The following is a 19,747-nucleotide window of genomic DNA, read 5'->3' as shown; positions in this document are numbered from 1 at the left end:
CTGAACCTTCCAGAGTTTTGACTCATTTTCTATCCTTTTTCTGGCCAGTCGAACTTAAAACTGACCCAAAGGTTGTTTGTTTGTCAGAAGGCATAAGAGGAATGGGGATTTTAATCTATTAAGTACAAGATTTAAGCCACTGCTTTTGCTGTACCTCATTTATTTTCATTTCAAATAAAACACAGCTATGAAACTAGTTCATGTGGGATTTGCAGATCAGCATCCAGGAGGGAGCTTTGCTTGCTTGTTCCTGTGTCTGTTGACAGTTGCACCCAACGCCCAGTTGGAAGAATCGATGGGGAGCAGACTTTTATGTGTTTTGAGGAAAGGCTGTTATTCAATGTGACAACAGTGTATCCAGTAATTACGAGAGATTATGCCTGTTCTCAGGGGCTTGCACAAAACCCTTGCTGAAGAATACTGGTGTGATCATGCTAATCCACTTTGTATGCCCATTTCCAGCAGTTTGAAATGCAGATTGAGATGAGTCTTTCTTGTACCCAAGCCCCGCCCCCCGCTTCAGTTTCTGAATATAAGTGATTGGTAAATTTTCAGTTTGTTTGCGTTTTGTCCTTATGTCTGTTTCCTTCCTTGGCTCCCTCTCTTGCCTTGGGAATGCTGACTAGAATTGCTAAAGAGGGAGGCAACAGTTTTCCAGTTGCAGTTCATAAGCAATGCAAGTACCCACCACAAGAAAACTGCAATGTTTTCAGTCACACAGACTTCGCTATAAATAGCTCTAAACTCTTCATAAGTACTTCTCTTTAGGTTATCAGGGGATGTATTTCAAACAAAATCAAAGGCAGGGAGGGCAGCAGGAGTCTCTCTGACAATGCGGGGAGAAAAAGATGCTTTGGGAAAGTTGTTACTTGCATGGCTGAATTGTATTTCATGGCTGAATCATATTTCATGAAAATTATTTGTTGATTTGACTATGCAAAAACGTATTCATTTATATTTATCAAATATAAGTGTCACCTTTAGTCCACCTGAGTTACATGGGTAGCACAGTAAAAATTAGCTTGAAAAAATACCAGTTTTGAGGACAGTCATGCTACTGTATAGAGATGCCTAAGGTACCTTTTCAAAACTAACTTAGATACCAGGACTGGTGTAGTTTTGAAAGCCCATCTGAGCTCTCACACCATGCTGAGAAGTGTGGTCCTGTGTGGTGGCAGGCACTGAAGTCCTCAGCACAGACATCACTGTAGTTTGGGGCGGGCTGTATCGGATCAGATGCTCTCCTGTGGCATGTACTCATCAACATATGGGATTGCACCATCTGCTAAGAATAAATCAAGCCAGACAAAATCAAAATAAAATCCTTCTGACTGGGTTCAGTGGAATGGTGTTGGATCCCAACTAACTGCAATAAAAAATATTAATAGCAATGCATAAGAATGAGCGCACAACTTCCCCAAAAGGTTTAATTAGTGTTACAACTGGGAGTGGGAAACTTCAAACTGGGACAAGCTAATAGTGATGCTTAAATAATAAAAGGATAGTGGTTTGACTAGTTTTAAGAGTATACAGATACCTTCATTTTTGCTTCCATAAGAAATTACAAATTATCTAATTAAACTGATTTTGGCCTGTGAAAATTGTGTGAGTGCTAAAGCCACAATTTTGAGGTTGGCTGTATGCTTGTACATAAAGAGAGGCTGCCGGTAGTTTTGGTTAGGATTGTTGATCCTGTATAATTAAGCCTGGGAGCTGAGTGTTTTGAGGAGAGGAAGCATTTTGGTCTTTCGTTGCCTCTCTCCGTTTCTTCTTTTGACAGAGCCAGGACTTGCCTCTCAGGAGTTTCCTTCCAAGACATGAAGGCTTAGTTTGGTGGTGGTGGTACTTTCTCATCCTCTTTGAGCAAGATTTCCAGTCCCACTGGGACCATATTTGTTATTTCTATTTCCCTGGTGGGATGGGACTGCTGTCTGATGGCAGCTCCATTCTGCTCCCTTACACAGGCACAAAGAAGGATGAGGGCACCCATGCCATGCAGCATTTGCCCATCTCCAAAGAGCTTCAGTGAAGATGTGTTCAAACCAGCCACAATGAGAGACAGGAGAATAAATGGGGAAAGCAGAGCAGGGCAAGGCTAGAAACCCAGTCCCCAGGCCTTTCACAGGACCAGGGTGTTCACTTTTATATTTAGTATAGTGCATTTGAGTCTGAGCTACAATTGTAATTAAATTAGTGTTCATCAGGCATTTAGTTAAGCCCTAAAACATTGTTTCTTCCTTCAGTTGCTGCAGAAACCTCATATCCATCACAGTTTTATCCCATGCCAGTTTGAGTTTCTGGCATTTCCACCACAAATTGTTCAACAATATTGGATTTCAGTCTAATGCTTTGACATTAAAGTTGAAGTCATGTTGATGTCATCTTCCAGATGTTCATGTCTACTGAATAAAAATTTTGTTTGTTTGTTTTATTTCAAATTACAAAAACACATGGGGAATTCTGGATGTGATCCCTCATGCTATACAAAGGCCTGTGTGTGTCCTGTCAGAAATAAAACAAAACTTTTCTTCATGGAGTAGCAGCAGAGACTTCAAAAAGCTGGAAACATAGGTGGATTTCTTCACCCACTCTAACAGAATGGCTTTGTTACGTGCCTGAGCCTTGTTGTTGCAGCTGCACTAACTGTGAAGAAAGGAGATGTGTGGCTTCTGCCTGAAATTCACTCATGTTTTGCTCTGGTGCCACACCAGTTCTGTGTTGGTATGTTGTTTTGATCTTAATAGTCAGCAATGCCTCACTTGTAAAATGAACTCACAACAACAACAACAAAAAAAGTCCGCACTTTGTCCTCCAGGTCTGCAAAAATCTATTTTAACTTGTAAAATAAATTCAGTTCTCCTGTGGGTCTCCCTCTGCTGGGATGTTTTAGCAGCGAGGTTCATGGATCACATTTGAGCTGTTGCCTTCCCTGTAGTGTCAGCTTCCTCCCAAAGGCAGGGGTTTGTATTAGCCCATGTTTCTTATGTCAGCATGCTCCGGGAGAATTGAAGTTCAAATGTCTCTGAGCTACTGAAGGCTTTTTGAGTGGTCGTGTTACTGTTTTCAAACCCAAGGAATCAGCACTTAATGGTCTAGGATTTTAGCACAGACAGAAGAGACATGTTTAAACTCATGGTCCTTGCTAATGCTTGTGTTTTTGAGAATGAAACCACTATTTTTTAAGATGAAACTTAGTTGCTGTGTTTTGTAGGTGGAAAGCAAACTAAAACTGTATCAAACTAAGCAGTTACACTTAGACATTCACTCTCGGGTTGAGTGAAAAGCTGTTCCGATCTTTCTACGTATCCTGTTTCAAAAGTTGAGAATGTGATTGTTTAATACTACTGCTAATCAAAAAAATCTGGTCAGAATGGAATTATGGATCAGTATAAGTGGTGTACACAGGGTGGCAAAAAATATACTCCTCTCTGCTGTTTTCCACATCCATAAGTAAATACCTTTTATGCAGTCTCATTAATGTGTCACAGAAGGCACAGAAATGATGATGTGGATCACATGTGGTGCCACAAGCAACACTGTAGTACTTTAATAATGATGTAGCTGCTTTCCTTTCCTTTTTTTGTCCTTTTTAAATTTAAAACATTTTTCACAGCAACTATATGTAACCACAATGAATTGGAAAGATCACAAAAGCTTATGGAGCTTCTGCATGTACCATTTTGTTTAATACCTTGTGGATGAGTATCAAGCAGGCTGCCTGTGGGACTGATAAAAGGCATTTCTTGCTTTCAGTACATCAGGTCAGAGTAGTTCTTTGATTGTTTCTTCATCTTAGTTCAGTAAAACTTTGCTTCCATTTCTACTGGAGTAGCAAAAAACCATTTGTTGTTAGTTTACAGTAACCATGAAGGAAGTAGTTTCCTAGACACTGGGTTCACTGTGTCAAAAGACATGATTTTTTTTTTTTTTTGTGCTGATCAATGACAATTATTGTTTCCATCACAACCCAGTTTATTTTCTCTTGAGATATTCATTGATTTACACCTTGGGGATAATTGGGTGTTGAAATAATTCACTTTGAGAGAAGTAGCATCCTTTCTCTTGTCCTTTCTTATTAACAAATGACATATTCCACCTAAGTGTACGGGCGTAAAAGGTGGATGCGTGATTTTTCAATGAAGTCAGGACAAGTTTGATTTCTAGAAAAAAAAGACCATCCTCCAACATTGATAACTGTCTGACTTGCCTCAACATGTATCACACTAACAAGGTAATTGCATATTAAAATGAGGGGAGTGTGTGGTTTCATTCTATCATGTTCAGCTATTTCCTCTTGCCCAAATTAAAACTGTTTTGAAATCTTGCCTTCCCACCTGCTACTGTAACTGGAACAGCTCTGCTTCAGCCTCTCCTTACCCTGGTGTCTCTGAATTTCCTGTCCCTGTGGGTTTGTCAGTCCTTAGCACTGCTGTGAATATTCCTATTCCTGTGCAACCCAATATTCGAGTCTGGCCTTGAGCTTGCAGCATATGTTTCCCACACAGTCCAAATTTGGTGCAATATACTGTAAGTTAATCTCCAGTAAAGCATAGTGCAGAGAAAAACCTGGGAAGAAAACAGATGGAGAAAGTAGAGCAAACAATTTGCATACATATGATATGACTCTTAGTTAAGATTAGCATTTCCTACTTTGCCTGAAAAGCCCTTAATAAAAATCCAAAATTCCAACTTCATGTTTGCCCCAAGTCAGCAGAACTGGAAGAGGTGCCCTGATGGCAAAATGTCCCCCCAGCCCAGGGACAGCCCAGCACAGGGTGGGAGGGAGCTCCAGCCCTGTTGTCAACACATTTCTGGGATGCTGTAGGCAGAGGGGCAGGGAAGAAACTGCTGTCTGTGGGATATTTGTTCCTCATAGCCTTCATAGCTCTGAACCATCACCAGGGTCCTGAGTTGCTCTGCATGGGTGGCTGATAGGGGAATGGGGCCGTCTTCCCATTTATTTATAGTCCTTCCTAGTTCTTTCTGAGCATGCAGGTACAAGAAGTACTTGGCAATGGACTCGGTGCCTTCTCTGCACTTGAGGTGTGTAATATGGACATGTATCTCACAGTAATCATTTATTTATTTAGAAAACAAAAAATCAGTTTCCCTTTTGCAAAAATGGAACTCTAAGATTCCTCTGAAATTTCCATATATGTGTAGCTCCATTCTCATATCTGTCCAAACCTGCACAACAATAAGATGTTGAGGTGATCAGTCACAGCAATATGCCACCTTCATAAAAGGAAAGCATTAAAAAATATTTAAATGAAGCCATGCAGTAAATAATTAAATTACAAATCTCTTTTGTTTCAGCAGTTAAAAAGGCATAGAAGTTTTCTCACACCCACAAGCTCAAGAGTGCTGTATTTAGAGTGCTGAAAAGCAAATTCCAGTTCTGAAGCTCGCTTCTCTGGCGGGCTACATTTGGGTATAGTGCCTAAGTCCTGGAAGCAGTGACTAAAACATACTTATTTTTGACATGTGCTCTGGTACTGTCTGTCTTTCACAGATTGCGGTGGAACCAGATCGTGATTCACATTTGTGTTAGTGTAAGAAAGACTTTACTACTTGTTCAGGTTTCAAACCTGCATGCTGAGTGTAAAGTTCTGGCTTAGTGGACATGGCTTCGTGTTGATAGAAGTTGCTCAAAGGAGATATCTGCTTTTGACCTTTTAGCAGCTAAATAAATAAAATCTCAGATCTTGGTATGTATCTGTCTTTGAGAACTTCTGTGAAGATGAGGGGTTCCTGGGGTGGTAAAGGCTGCCCAGGTCAGTTGTAGCAATCCTCCAAAGTCACTGCCATGCAGCTGGAAAGATTTCCCTGGCTACTCCCAGATGGCTGTGTTGCAATGCTAAAACACTGAAACTTTGAAAAATGGTGATATGGATGTAAGCCATTTTGCTAGATAAGAGATTCAAAAGGGTTGTCAGGGTTTTTTTTTTTTTTTTTTTTCTTTACCTGATGATGGCAATCCAACTGGTTACCAAAATAACTTTTCACATGTTTGAGGCAGAGCGTCTGGTGAGGCTGGCAGCAGGGGACATCCCCAGGAAGGCCAGTTCCCAGCTGCAGTCTGAATGGCTGTGGGGGTGACTGCAGCTGGGCACGTGGTGGGATCTGTGATTTATGGAACCGCCGCAGAACCAATTGGAGGTCATTTGCTTCTTTCTCCTTTCTACTTTAAGAGGGACATTACAGTAAATAATGTCTGTGAAGAGGAGGGGAAAACATGCCGTGGTTTGTTTGGCCTCCTTCTCCTTTTGCATCCCTTTGAAGTTGGTAAGTAAATAATTTGGGCAATAAAATCAGCACTCCACAGTGTTCCTTTGTTTCTTCTGCTGCTCTACCTTCCCTTCCTGCTCTTAGCCCTCCTGCCAGCCACCACTTGGTTAGCTTGGGCAGCAAAATAAGTGTCCTCAGGAACTGCTGCAGCACAGAGGATAAAATGTTTCCTGACTTCCAAAATGGAGTTAAATTAAAATGCAACTCAAAGAAAATATTTATGTGCGATTTGTTTTTCCTTTTGCAATAGGGCATACTGATGTGGTGTGGGAGACTTTTTCCCTTAAAAAGATATTAAAACTAATTTGAAGGCCATCAAGGATGACAGTCACTTTTTTTTTTTTTCATTATAGACTTGCCTTAATTTTTAATGGTTTCTTTCATTATTTGAAAATAAGTTTTTATTCTGTATCCACAAAATATTGTGAAGAACATAAAACTGGACTTCTGAAAAAATCCTCCTGTGGATTTTGCTACTTTTGGAGCAGGGCTCAGCCAGTTGCTTGGCTGGTGTGAATGGCATCTGCCCTGAATCCAGGGGCTTGTGAAATCCCCTAATGTGTGGACATTTCTCCCTCCCATCTACCTCCCCCATGGTGCCTGTGTCTCTGGGCCCCAGCACTGCTGGGAAGGAGGACTGGGGGTTCTCACCTACCCAGCAATGCATCAGGGCTGTGGTGTTGCCCTTTGTTTGAGCTCACTGCCAAGAAAAGCACAAAGCTCTGACACCTCACCATTCTCTGTGGAAGTGAAGGGTTTAGGTCCTGGTTGTAAGGAAGTGTCTCTTCTGTTCTAATGGCACAGTAAAGAGCTGATGGTCTTGACCCAGGTTTGGCAGCAGAGAGGTTAGAGATGAAGCACTTAACTCTGCATTTTACTCCCTCACCTCAGAAAGCAGTGAAGGTGTGAACCCATTTGTGTTTGCAGCATGCATGGCTCTGTTAGTGATGAAGGTTGGAGTTGCTGTATGAAACCCTAAAGTATTTTCAGACCACTGCAGTGGATTTGGATGGCATCTGGCAAGAAAACTTGAGTTTTCTCTCTTCTGTCCCACGTGAGCAGAGAGGGCACAGGTTTGACTGGAAGGAGTTGATTTCTTTCTTAGATACTTATCTGTTCTTATGCATAACTCAAATCTTATTTCAAGCACAGATGCAAAACTCCTTGACTCAGTTGTTATTGTAGCTTTTAATAAGCTGGAGTTATTACTTCAGTGAAACGAATGTGGAAGGTGAGACAAATCTCTTTTCTCCTTGTGGGGCTTCTCATCAGAGCTCTCAGAGCCATAGCCTTGACTCCATGGCGTTCTGCTCCCTTTGACTGTGCCCGTTTGCTGCAGTGGCTCTTCACAAAATGCTGATTTTTTTTTGGGCTGGATTCAGAGCTGAGGTATTCAAATGAAGGAGTGGAAAGGAAGAAGGACAGGCCATGAGCTCCCAACAGCTCTGTTCCCTGTTCTCCATGGGGAGTAGGGGAACTTGCCTTCTCCCAAGCGCCACCATGAAGGTGACCTTCAGAAGGACGTCAAACTGGGCGAGAGGAGGCAGGGAGGGATATGAAGTTGCTTTGGGGGGCTTCATCCTGGTGGGGAGAGTGGGCAGCCAAGGTAGCAGTAGTCTGTAACCAGGAAGAGCAAGCGGGAAAAGCTGGAGCCCCACAGGGCTCCTCCGATGGAGTGGAAGAGGACAGGGAGCCGCGGGCTGGGAGCGTGATCATGCCAAGGTATAACATGTATTTAGCACTGGAGGGAGTCCAAGGCTGGTATGAATTGCTGCATGAGGGTGAATCAGAAGGATGAAAAAGGCAGCTGTTTGCTGCCAGGATATTGTAGCAATGCTTCTGAAAATGCTTTGGTATCATACACTGTAACTGTTTTGTAGTTGCCCGAATCAACATGTTTCTGAAAGGTGCAGCACAAGAAAACTTTGTAAAGCAGGTATTTGGAAAACTGTAGCCTTTTGCCTATCACAGAAGGGAATGTGCTGAGTGGTTGCATGAAGGCTCTGTGTGCATCCACACGTGTGTGCAGCCAAGGGGTGGAAAAGCCCAGGGAGCAGGGGAGTGAGGCACCGTGGCTCAGATTGTGTGCTGGGATGGAAGGAGAGAGTTCAGTCAGGTGGTTCTGGGTGACAGGACCTGAAAGAACCAGCATCATCTTCAGGGGTCTCTGTGCTGCTTCTGGCACCACCACCATTTTGCTAAAGCCCCAGTATCTGTCAGGGGCTGTGTCCCAGGCAGCTCACAGGATGGGGCCAGAGCTTGTTTGTGGGCATTGATTTCATCACCTCTGTCCTTCCTGGGCAGGTTAGATGCTGGAGGGAGTCCAGCAGCCACGGTCAGACCCAGCCCAGACGCAGATGCTTGGAGCTACTTCTCCACCTTGTCCCACATGCATCCATTACATGTGTCTGAGGGTGGGGACACCTGCCAGCCCCTTGGTGTCTCCTCTTGCCCTCTCCACAGCCACAAGTGCTGATGTCTTCGGGTGTGCTCCCAGGTCTGGCTTTACAAACATGCCCTGCTCTTGGCAAGCACCCTCTGAGAGAGGGCACGGTGTGAGTGGTGTGCCTGCTGCTGTGGCAGAAGGTGCCAGCTGTGGTTCTTTCTTCTTGGGGAGTTGTCTCCATCAGCTGCCGTGGGAGATTATTTTTATCTCTGGCAAACAGCCTTAATTCCAGTGCTGTGTGATCTCTGGTACAACCTGCAGCTAGGCCAGCAGGTGGTCGCCCACAGTTCAGAGATCACGATCTTGGTCTTGATTCAAGTGCCGATGGGAACCTGTTCTACAAAGCATGTTTGATGTGTTTTCAGTAACTCCCGGTGCTGAGGAGAGGTCTTATTAAATCTGAGTAGGTTTAGATTCTCTGCTTGTTTAGTACCTTGTGTCAAATGTGTTGCTTTGCTGCTGTCCAGTGAGAAGTGATGAAACCTGCGTGTCTGAGGCAAGGCTGACAGCTTCTTGCCAAATGGGGTGATAGAAAACAGTTCTCAGAAGTAATGATAAGTGAAAATTTAGTGTCAGCAAGAAAGCCTGTGTCAAACTGACTGGTTAAATAAACATATTTCCATCCAGAAGAGCTGTGCCTATAGAAAAGTCTGTGACATCAGGTGTTTAAGCCATAGTTTTCATAAGGACAGGGAGTTGTTTTCAACTCAGTGTATTTTAAGTTTGGCCAACACATCTCTACTGAAAATCAAAATTTCTTGTGGAAAATATAAGAACAAAACTAATGGCAGTATTTTTCACGTTTTACATTTGATAATGTGACTGTAAGCAATTCAAGCATATCAAGGGATATGCTTGAATTGCTTACAACTTGCCTCCTTTTTTGAGCCTTTGTTCTATAGTGATGTTATCTTTGTGAGTTTTTTACTAACATTTAGTCATTAATTTGCTCTTTGACTTGTCAGATCCTGAGCTTTATTCTACCTTCCCTCTATACCTTCTGACTCCTTTTGGGTGTGTTTTCCAACAAATTTCAGTGTACCAGGGCAAAGAAAAATCTTAATCTTGCTGAGAAACTCAGAGTTCAGAGCTGCAGTCAGCTTTCTCTGTAAGAAGCAGTAGTTACTAGGACTTGGTCTGACTTTTTGGACATTGCTTTGGTTCTTGTGGCAAACAACTTTTATCATTATCTTTTTCTTCATGGCCAGCAGGCAGAACTGAGGCAGCAAGGGATGTTATAGTTGCAGGCTGATGCTGAGCCTTCTTCTCCTGAGCTGGAGTGTTTGGATGGCCATGCTCCACCAGTGAAAAGTCAGAAAATAGTATTTAAATAAATTCTCACAGTTAGAAACATGCAGTTTAAATTAAAGACCATGGGCAGTTCTTTTTATACTGTACAGCAGTTGGCTACACAGGCGTCAAGGTTGTCCTGTGTCCTGCTGGAAGTGATCTGGTTTTACACTGCCAAGACCTCTATGGACCCCTCTCTCTTCAGAAAGTTGACAGCTCATCTACCATATTGTTCTTTATATCTTCAGTCATGTTGCCAAAAGTTTCCATTAAAAGGTGATTTGCTCATGAAGCCAGCTTGCCTTTCATCTTGAGTATTTTCTTAGGCATCCTAAAGTCAACAGTGCTTGGTTAAAAACCCTGAGCAGCAGATGCTTTTCAAAGCATGTGAAAAAGGAGATCTGAAAAAAACCATATTGAATATGTTTCGTGGTGATATGATTTTGGATCTATATCTCCTATTCACCTCTATTCCCAGCATGAACCTATGACAAAAATAAATACTAGGCAACAAAGCTAGTAGTAATGCCAAAGCTTCAAAATAAATGTGATTGCTTGTGAAAGAGCAGTTGAGTGAGTTGGATGAAATGGCAGTGTAATTATATGGTAGCAAGTCAAAGTTTGATAGCTTGGAGCTTATCTTAGCACAGCATGCCACTTCCCCCCCCCTTCCCCTTGGTATGGCATATTTCTTTTTCAACACTTCATTCCTAGTTTTTCCTTTTTAAAAAATCCTATCAAACCTTAAATTTGTTGTTTCTAATGATTTTGGAAGGAAATTCAGATGATAATTAAAATGGCACAGACCAAAACCATTTAACCAAAATATCCCCGAAAGGAAAATTTTGAGTAGTTAAAGTAGTAGTAGTTGAACATTGTGAATTCCCAGCTCTGCAGGATTCTTTATTTTGTTAATGCTCCTTGGATTCGCTTCAGTTTTGCCAAGATAAAGGATAACAGAATGAAAGGCTCCTATGGAAAGTGTGCCTATGCCCTAAATGACCTGAAACTGAGGACTGCCTGTATGTAAGTGTATACAACACTAGTCCACTGTCACAAATATTTCCATTATTTGGAAGATTGAGCAGAACAAAATGGCTTAAGCTTTAGTATACAAATTTTGGTTACTAGTATGCTTTTAAATAGTTCAGTAAAAATTGCTTCCTTTAGTAGTCAAGGTCTCTTATCTGATACCTGCTTCCTTCCCTCTCTATGGATGCTTCCTGTTTTCCATGTCAGTCCACACATCCCCCTATGTATTTCCATGCGCCTTTTCCTGTTGTCTTCTGATCTGCTGCAGCTGCTCCTCAGATGCCTCTCCACCAAGGAAAGGTTCCAAAGCCGAGCTGGCTCCTATATAGTGCCATGGAGACACACTTTGAGGACCCCTACCCTCACCTCTTGAGCAAAGAGGCAGCAGCACGTGCATTTCTGGGCATGCTGCTGCAGAGTAGCCTGTGTACCACTAACAACACACACCCCACTTTGGGAGTCCCTCTTGTGCCTTCACCCTGTGCTGTTAGTCTTGTGCATGTGGCACGAGAAAAACAACAGGAAAATAGGATGTGTTAGGTCTGTGATAGCACACAGTTAAGTCATGTCTGTGTTTTCATGTATGACTCAGTTACCCTCTCTGAGATGGCTATTGCCGTGGAAATAAAATGCTGACTGATAACTGGAGAAAATTACTTAAGGAAGGTTCCTGCTCTTTACATGTGGAATTACATCTTCACAGATTTAGTAGGGTTTGGCTATAAAGCACAAAGCCAGAGAGACACTGTCTGTACGTTATTGTCAAATACACCCCAGTTCATGGGTGTTTCCAACCCTTCTTTCAACTGCTTTACAAGAGAAATGTGACTATATTTATTTCAGTCACCTATGTTCCAACAACAGCAGAACTGAGGTGGAGGACTACAAAATACTTAAAAGGGAAAAGTGCATGAGACCTGATTATGTAGCAAGTATTTTCTTACTTTTTTTTTTTTTTAATTGAGGAATACATTCTGTTTCTCTTTCTTTCTGCAGGGGATGGATGTGGGCACACAGTGATGTATCAAGACAGTGGGACGCTGGCATCCAAGAACTATCCTGGGACATACCCAAACTACACTCTTTGTGAAAAGAAAATCCAAGTGCCTCCAGGAAAACGCCTGATCTTGAAAATTGGAGACCTGGACATTGAATCACAGAAATGCGAGTCCAGCTACCTTACCATCCAGAGCTCTTCAACATTGCATGGTACGTAAGAGACAAGGCCATGGTCGACACATGAACTGGTGAACATGTGAGTAAAAGGCAGCTTAGCAAGATGCAAGAAATGGCAGCCTTTGTGCTCTCCTCTTCTTTCTGTATTCAGGTGTTTTGTTCCCTGTGTGGGAAGCCACTGTCCCACCGTGTGTAGTGCTGCCGTGCTGTGCTGCAGAGGGGCTGCTGGGGCTCGGGCACAGCGCTCCTGGGGGCTCTGCCTTCACACCTGCAGAGCTGGACCATCACAGTTTTGGTACAGCAAGTCTGTGGATCTGTATCAGCCCTGCTCCCTTCTTGTGTAGGGGAAGAGCTTCCTCACAAACTAGACAAAGAGGAGAAGTTGGAGTCGGTGATCCTGTGTGTCTCAATTCCTAGGCAGTCCATGGCTCAGGGAGGAGATAACCTTTACTATTGCTAGCTGTTAGCCACCTTACTAATGTACAGGCTTTAATACTTGCAGATATTAAATGCATACAGCCAGACTGGGCTCTTGTAAGATATTTGCACAGGAAGATAAGCAAATAATCTGCTACAGCTGTGCACTTAAAACAATCATAATGGCAAGAGGATTCTCCCCAGGGAGAGCATGAGGCCTTCCTCAAAATGTTTTTCCCAACCAGTTGTCACAGAAACTTTTGATCTGCACTCTCTAGAAGAGTCAAACTGATTTTCAAGTCATGCACCCTTTTTCAGAAATCCAATTTAAATTCAAAGCTGCAAGGAGATCTGCAATGTAGGAATAAACTCATGAATTGACAGTTCATAAAATTTTGCCTGCTGGGAGTGGGCTGCGTAGCCCTTCAGTCAGCTGAGGCTAAATGTACTGTCCTGGCCTTAACAAGCAGAATGGATTCAATGGAAAAATGTGATGAAGATACGAGCTGCACAGAGCCTCTGCAGGTTTTCCACCTCGCCGCTTGGCTCAGAAAAGTATGTGTTTCTCCAAAGATGAGATCTCGTAGGATATCTTAGTAGTAAGGAGGGTTGATTGCCTTTCATTTATCAGCATGATGGGCTTATCACTCATCTGGTAAGAGAAGATCAAGTGAGGTATTAAAGGCTTGCTCACAAAGGAAGGTAAAGGTAATTATTGTTCTCGTGGGGGAGGTATTACATTTTGAAACAACCTTCAGTAAGAGTGGGCAGTGACATGCTGATATCTAAGCCTGCACAGAGCTTGATTTGAGGCATAAGGAGCATCTCTGTTCCTGTGTGCTGGATTTTTTTAGTGTTATTTATTTCTTTCTTCACTGAGAATTGAGAAGGGGTGAGGCACTGGAACAGGTTGCCCAGAGAAATTGTGGAGCTCCATCCTCGGAAGTGTTCAAGGCCAGGTTGGATGGGGACCTGACCAACCTAATTTGTGGAAGGTCCCTGTCCATGTCAGGGAGGGTTGGAATTAGATGCTCTTTAAGATCCCTTACAGCCCAAGCCATTCTGTAGTTCTGTGATCTGTTTTGTGACTAAGAAATGAGTTGTGCTCACCTGAAGCAGTCTGTCTGTACTTGGCAGTAAGAAATAGGTGGTTATTATTGCATTAACATATCTTTGAATAATTTTTATTGATACTCTCTTGACATTTCTAATCTAAATCTTCTCGGAAACAGGGGTAAATCAACATATTGTTTTTTGAAGTGAAAAATGAAGCTTGGATGTTGATTGAAATTCTGGCTCCTTACAGATCAGCCTGAAGGCATCTTCACATCATTTATACTGCACTTATTGAGCCTATAAGCACAGAATAGCTGTGTATTATGCAATCAAGTCCACATAATTAATTTTTTTAAAGTATTCCCACACCCATTTTCAGATCTGATTAGTAACGTCTGATGCATGTGGACTGGAATTTGCATTCTCAGTAGTGAACTGCACAATTAGCAGATTTTGGTCATATCTGATTAAACCAGTTTTACAGTTTAGGCAGACTTACCATCTGTAATGGTTTTTGTGGTCTGCAGCTCACTGTAGACTTTCCCACCAGCATACCTACAGAGTGTCTGTTCTACATTCAGGCAAATCCATGCAGAATGTAATGTGGAAACAGTTCTATAGGCATAAATTCATTATGTTGCTAATGTTTTAAAGGACACGTGAATTCTTAGATGAGATTAGAGCTTCTCAAAGTCATTTTTTTCCAACAGTCTTGCTATAGCTTTGGGTTTCAGCATGCATTTATTCAAGCGAAGGAAGCTCTGTGAATAAGTGCTGCTACAGCCATTCAGTCTGTTAAGTGTCCTTTTAGACAGCTGTTTCTGATCTCAGATCTCCTCTTTGCAACCCTTCCCTCTTCATGAACTTCTACAGGCAGGTCAACATCCTCCCTCTGGCTGAGGAGATACTGACCTTAGACATCGAAATTCTTTCATGGGATGATGGAGACTTGAAAATATTTTGCAAGCACTGAAAACATCTGAGCGATTAAAAACTAATCTTGGTGTGTTTTCTGTATTTGATCTGGGTTTAAAAAGGAAAACCTAAAAAGTATGAAAGATGACAATGTGAATACTGCTCACGTTTCAAATTAGTCTGAGCAGCCTTTGCTCTTTATTTAGGAGTTTTGCAATTACAAGACAATAAGGTCCAAAGGGAAATATGTTTTAAATATCATGCTGATTTCTTCAGCTCTACAGAAGACAGCAGCATGAATGTCAGTATGAATAAAAACATCGGTTGAGGAGTATATCTGAAGCTTGGAAAATTGGTCAGAGGCAAAATACTAGATTATGTGTACAAATATAAAATTACTGTGAAGAAGGCTCCAGATGATAAAGTATTGTTTTCCTTTCAGATTTCTTCCAGTCTTTACATATAACTGTGATTCATTCATCATTATAACCATCTGCAGGGATTCTTGCAATACAGCAAGGAGTAACTCAATTTGTCTTTGGGGTATTTATGTTCCATGCAGCAAAGGGAATCTGTTAAATACAAATGAAGGGATTAATTGATTTATCTTAGCAGGAACAATGATGCTACTTTAGTAAGTTGGTGACTACAGATTAGAGCACCTACATGCAGATTTTATACAAGTTCAGGACATTCCTTGAATTCTGCAGACGGATAGAAGAGTATGATTCATTCCTAGAAAAGCATGCAGTTGTTGTATATGCTGATCTACTGAAGCCTTTCTCAGTCCCAACTAAAGCACAAATGTGACACTACAGTTCTTCTCACCTTTGGTACTTCTCAGCTTTGATGGACCTGTGAAAGCAGCTGTTGAATTTGTATTTCTCCAATATTGCAATTAAAAGATGATAGTTAAATAATCTTAATGAAGGTCTGAAACTGGAGTCATACAGGGCCTTGACAGTATACCTCTGAGTTATTACTCTGCAAATTAGTTTCTTTAGTGTTCACTGGAGAAAGGAGCCTGTAGCAAGCCTTTTCTTTCAAGCTGTTAGCTCTGTGTTCAGACGTAGCTGTGAAAATATTAATCATCAGTCAGCAAAGGGAGTCTAACACCCGTTTTGGTGAAACTGAGTCACCTTTGTCTGACAAACATTTAAATATTAGCACAGCTTTGCACAGGTTGTCTCTATGAGGAATAAATAGATGATCGTGGTCTGTTTCAAAGGCACAGTTTTTGACTGGATTAAAATATGGTGGTTTTTTTGTCCCACAGAAAATTAATATGAGCATAATCTCACAGTGCAGACAAGGTGCAGCCTTTACTGAAATGCTTTTCTTCTCGAGTTAATTGCATTATCTGAGCATATTAAAAATACTGAGCTCTGAAGTAGAGCTTCTGATTTTTTAATTAGTTAAAGGGATATGTGAAAACAAGATTAACCATGTCAGCCCTGTAGTTCTCAAGAAGAAAATTTGCACTACTTATGAAGGTGGATCATAGATGTTTTAAAAGTTTGACAGGAACTGCTTTTAGTCTGCTTCTTTTCATGTCTCTATCAAATTTCTGTACCTCTTTTGACCCTTTTTTTGGGTTTTTTCTATCTCTTCCCCATCTAATGGCTTGGTATTTTTTCCCTTAATTTTGTGAGATGATCATCAGTCTTGACTAGAGAGAAAGCCAAAAGAAGAGATAAGTGCCTACTTACTTCCTCATTCACTTGCAGTCAGTAGGAGGTTGATGTGTTCCTCTGGGGTGGATGTCAGAGCTGCTGAGTGACTAGTAATAATTTGGAGAGTTAGTGCAGTTGACTTGTTCTTGCATAATTTACAGCTGGTAACTAACGTGAAATAGAGAATTTACTGAAAATGCTTGCTTCTCCCCACACCCCTTCACAGAGGTACAGAGCGCCTGCGGATGCCTCTTACCTGTCACTATGACTTGAGGGGATTCATCAAACCAGTTGCTCCTTATTATGTATTGAAATAAATATCGTGTTTGAATAAAGGGTGTGTCCAGATTTCTTTTTCATCCCTCAAAGGAAACTTGTTATTACTGTATTGTTTCTGGTATTTCAGGAAACCCAGAGAAATGCCCAGACAAGTTCTTGCTGAAGATCAAGTTGAGCAGTTTCTTAACAGTCAAAATACTTTTAACAGTTGGGTTTCACCTGAGTGGTTGCAGTATCCTGAGTTTTCAGCTTTGGAAAGATTGATGCAACAAAGAATTGTCAGCATTTTGTTTCATCAAATGGACCTTTTATCCTGTTAGCTGCATACAGTGTGTTAGTCTCTGTTTTTTGTTAAACTACAGTTCTTCACTCGTGATTCCTAGTTGTTTTTGTGTTTCTGTCTTTGGATTTGGCTAAAACCACGACCATGTTAAAGGAGGCAATCTCACCTGAGGTCAAGCAGGCAGACCAGCCTGTGCAGGTGGCGCAGATGCTCCATTTTAAAGTTGTGATTACTTCTCCAACCTAACAAATGCCTTTTTCTTTCCTTTATTGCAGTCTTTGGCAACCCTTTGGAAACATTAACCCAAAGTTATATTTGTTTTTCCTGAAACAAGTAATGCCACTTAGCCTGAGGTCAGAGTGTGTTGCAGAGAGTTAAATGTTGAATAACCAGGCTGTCTCATCCAGGCTGTTCTGTCATCTTGTAACTGCAGTGTTAAACACCACCTTCCCTGCATCCTGCAAGGAAGGACAATAGAGCAGCACTTTCTGTGTCCTTGCAGGGTCCTGCTGGTTCCCACTGCACCGTGGGTGTGGTCAGGGTTGGAGCAAAGAGGACCTCTCTTGGTGAGGGGGAGAGGAAGAGTTACTGCTTGTCAAAGTATTTGTGTGAATGTGGGATGGAGATGGATTTTGAGACCGAAGGCATTTTCATACAACAGATCCTTGCTGGTTTTTTCAACTGTTTGTGAAAGACTTGCATTCTGGATGAGTTTTTAGGTTTGAAGTGAAACAAGTGTAATCCCTTTTCATCTCATCCCCTGTTCTTCCCCAGCTACTGAGGTAATTCCAAATTGATTTATTTGAGAAAAGGCTACAATTTAAAACATTGTTTTTCTTAAACAAATGCATTAAGACATGATAATTGTTTAGAGGTACATCCATGGATTGTTGCTGCATCTTGCCTGCCAACCATGGCTTACTCTGCAAGTAAAGACTGAAAAAAAGGAAGAAGATTCTCTGTTGAACAGAGGACATAATTATTTAATATCCAAACCAAGTTTCTTAAAGACCTCTGCAATTGTCAAGCTGCAGGTTTCAAATGAAGTTGAGGAATATGAAAGCAGAATGAGCAGAGTGAACTGGCCGTTCAATAGCTGAAGAGGGAAATAGTTGCTTCTAAAAGAAGCAAAAGCCTTACAGAAGAGGCAGAAAGTATTAAGAACTAGAGAAACAAGCAGCATGTAGGCATTGTCAGCTGGTGTGAAAGAAGGGAGTCCTCTGGGCACACAACTTCTTAAGGGAAGTAGAAAAAATAAAGGAACATAATTCAATAAGGAAAGCTCAGGAGCTGTGCCAGAGCCTGGTTGACAGTAGAAGTAAACTAGACCTCATAAAACCAGACAATGCTGTAAAGATCATCAGATTTGCAAAACAACACTATTATGAAAAAGACAAAAGCAGCAGGCTATTGCTAACATTGAAAAATAAACAAAGTGTAAAATAGTCTCTTCAGTCTCCAGAGGGGCCAGCCAAAGGATATCCACGAGACAATTTACTGTGTATCTTGCAGGATGTTAATACTACTTGGAGACAAGAGTGTTTTATTTAAGGCACCTAAACCATACCAACAGATCAAATATTCTGCATGAAAGGCATTAAAAGTTAGTTTAATTATGGAGAATATTAAAATTAGTATACTTGAAATCCTTAGACCCCCTAATATCTCTCCTGCAGAATTTTAATAAATATGTATAAAAGGAATCTGGAGTGAACAGACGGAACCACAGTTGGGTCAACTTCTTAATGAGACACAGGAAGAAGGAAAGGCCCTTGCATCTAGATACAGTAATATTGAAATATGGAGAACACCTACTCAGCTTCATCACATGTAACACATCTGTTTATTAAATCAAACTCTTTCCTTTGTTCCTATAAACAAACCAAATAATCCTGCCTACTTACCCCAGCAGGGCTCCAGCCAAGTCACTTTAACAGGAAGCTGAGAGAGATCAGCATTCATGACTCGTTTTTCAAGCCGAATATGCAAAACAGCCCACCTCACAACTAACATTAGAAGATGAAAAACTGATAACGTGATCTGGCAGTTCTCAAAAGGGATCTTAAAAAACTTCTGGCTGAGTCCCAGGTTTAGGAATTAAATATTTATCCAGAGTCAAGTCCAAATGCTGCAGTAAAAATTAACAGGACCCTATAAGCAAGTTTCTCATTTCCATACTGGGGCTTTCTCCATCATCTCTCATCTTCACTGTGGTTGTACAGTATTCATATAGATAGCCCAGGCAAGTCTGAGGACCTGACAGTGCAGTGCTGATAAGGTTTAATTCAATTATCTTGAATTATTGTTGAGAAGAAATATATTGAAATGTTTTGCAAGGCTTCCTCAGTTTGCAACAAAAGAACAAGTGAATGTTTCATAGTATTCATAAATTCCACCTGCCCACCCCCCTTTTTTTTCTTACAAATCTTTGCAGAAAACTTAGAAACCTTTGGAAAATATACCCTTGAGTATATACTCTTTCTTGCTTCTATATCCTTTAAGGAATTCATCCTAGTCTCCCTTTTTTTTGAGCTGACCATGGGAATCTCTTGGTACATCAGAACTGCTCTTGGCAGAAGATAACCATAGCCTGGTAACCTTTTTGGATTTATTACTTAATACTAGAAACTTGCCTTTAGACACTGACTGTTGGTTTCTTAAGCTGATTGCTTCTAAATTTCTTGTTATAATTTGGATTATACAGCTCTGTGTGTCTAGACTATTTTGTATTTTACTTTATTGGTTTTGCTCATGATGTATGATCTGTTTGTATAATTATCTGGAATGTATGTAGACTTGCTACTGGAGGAGACACTCATCCCTGATCCGGCTGATGTGTGGTTGTGTGAATCAGCCATCTAAATTATACCTCCAGAGTAGATAGGTCACTGC

General features: G+C 41.3%; 1 protein-coding gene across 3 annotated transcripts in view; it reads left to right on the top strand.

Annotated features, from left to right (window-relative positions):
- DCBLD1 (discoidin, CUB and LCCL domain containing 1) overlaps window positions 1-19,747 on the top strand; it is a 45,583-nt gene that overhangs the window by 2,906 nt on the left and 22,930 nt on the right. For all 3 annotated transcript variants that reach the window (XM_050972308.1, XM_009097035.4, XM_050972309.1), the window contains exon 2: window positions 12,053-12,265. In XM_050972308.1, the coding sequence (XP_050828265.1) occupies window positions 12,053-12,265 (213 nt within the window). The remainder of the gene's footprint in view (window positions 1-12,052; window positions 12,266-19,747) is intronic.

Source organism: Serinus canaria, chromosome 3 (genome assembly GCF_022539315.1).
Source record: "Serinus canaria isolate serCan28SL12 chromosome 3, serCan2020, whole genome shotgun sequence".
Taxonomy (NCBI): Eukaryota; Metazoa; Chordata; class Aves; order Passeriformes; family Fringillidae; genus Serinus; species Serinus canaria.
Note: the sequence above shows the minus strand (reverse complement) of the source record. Positions and strands in the feature narration are given on the sequence as shown.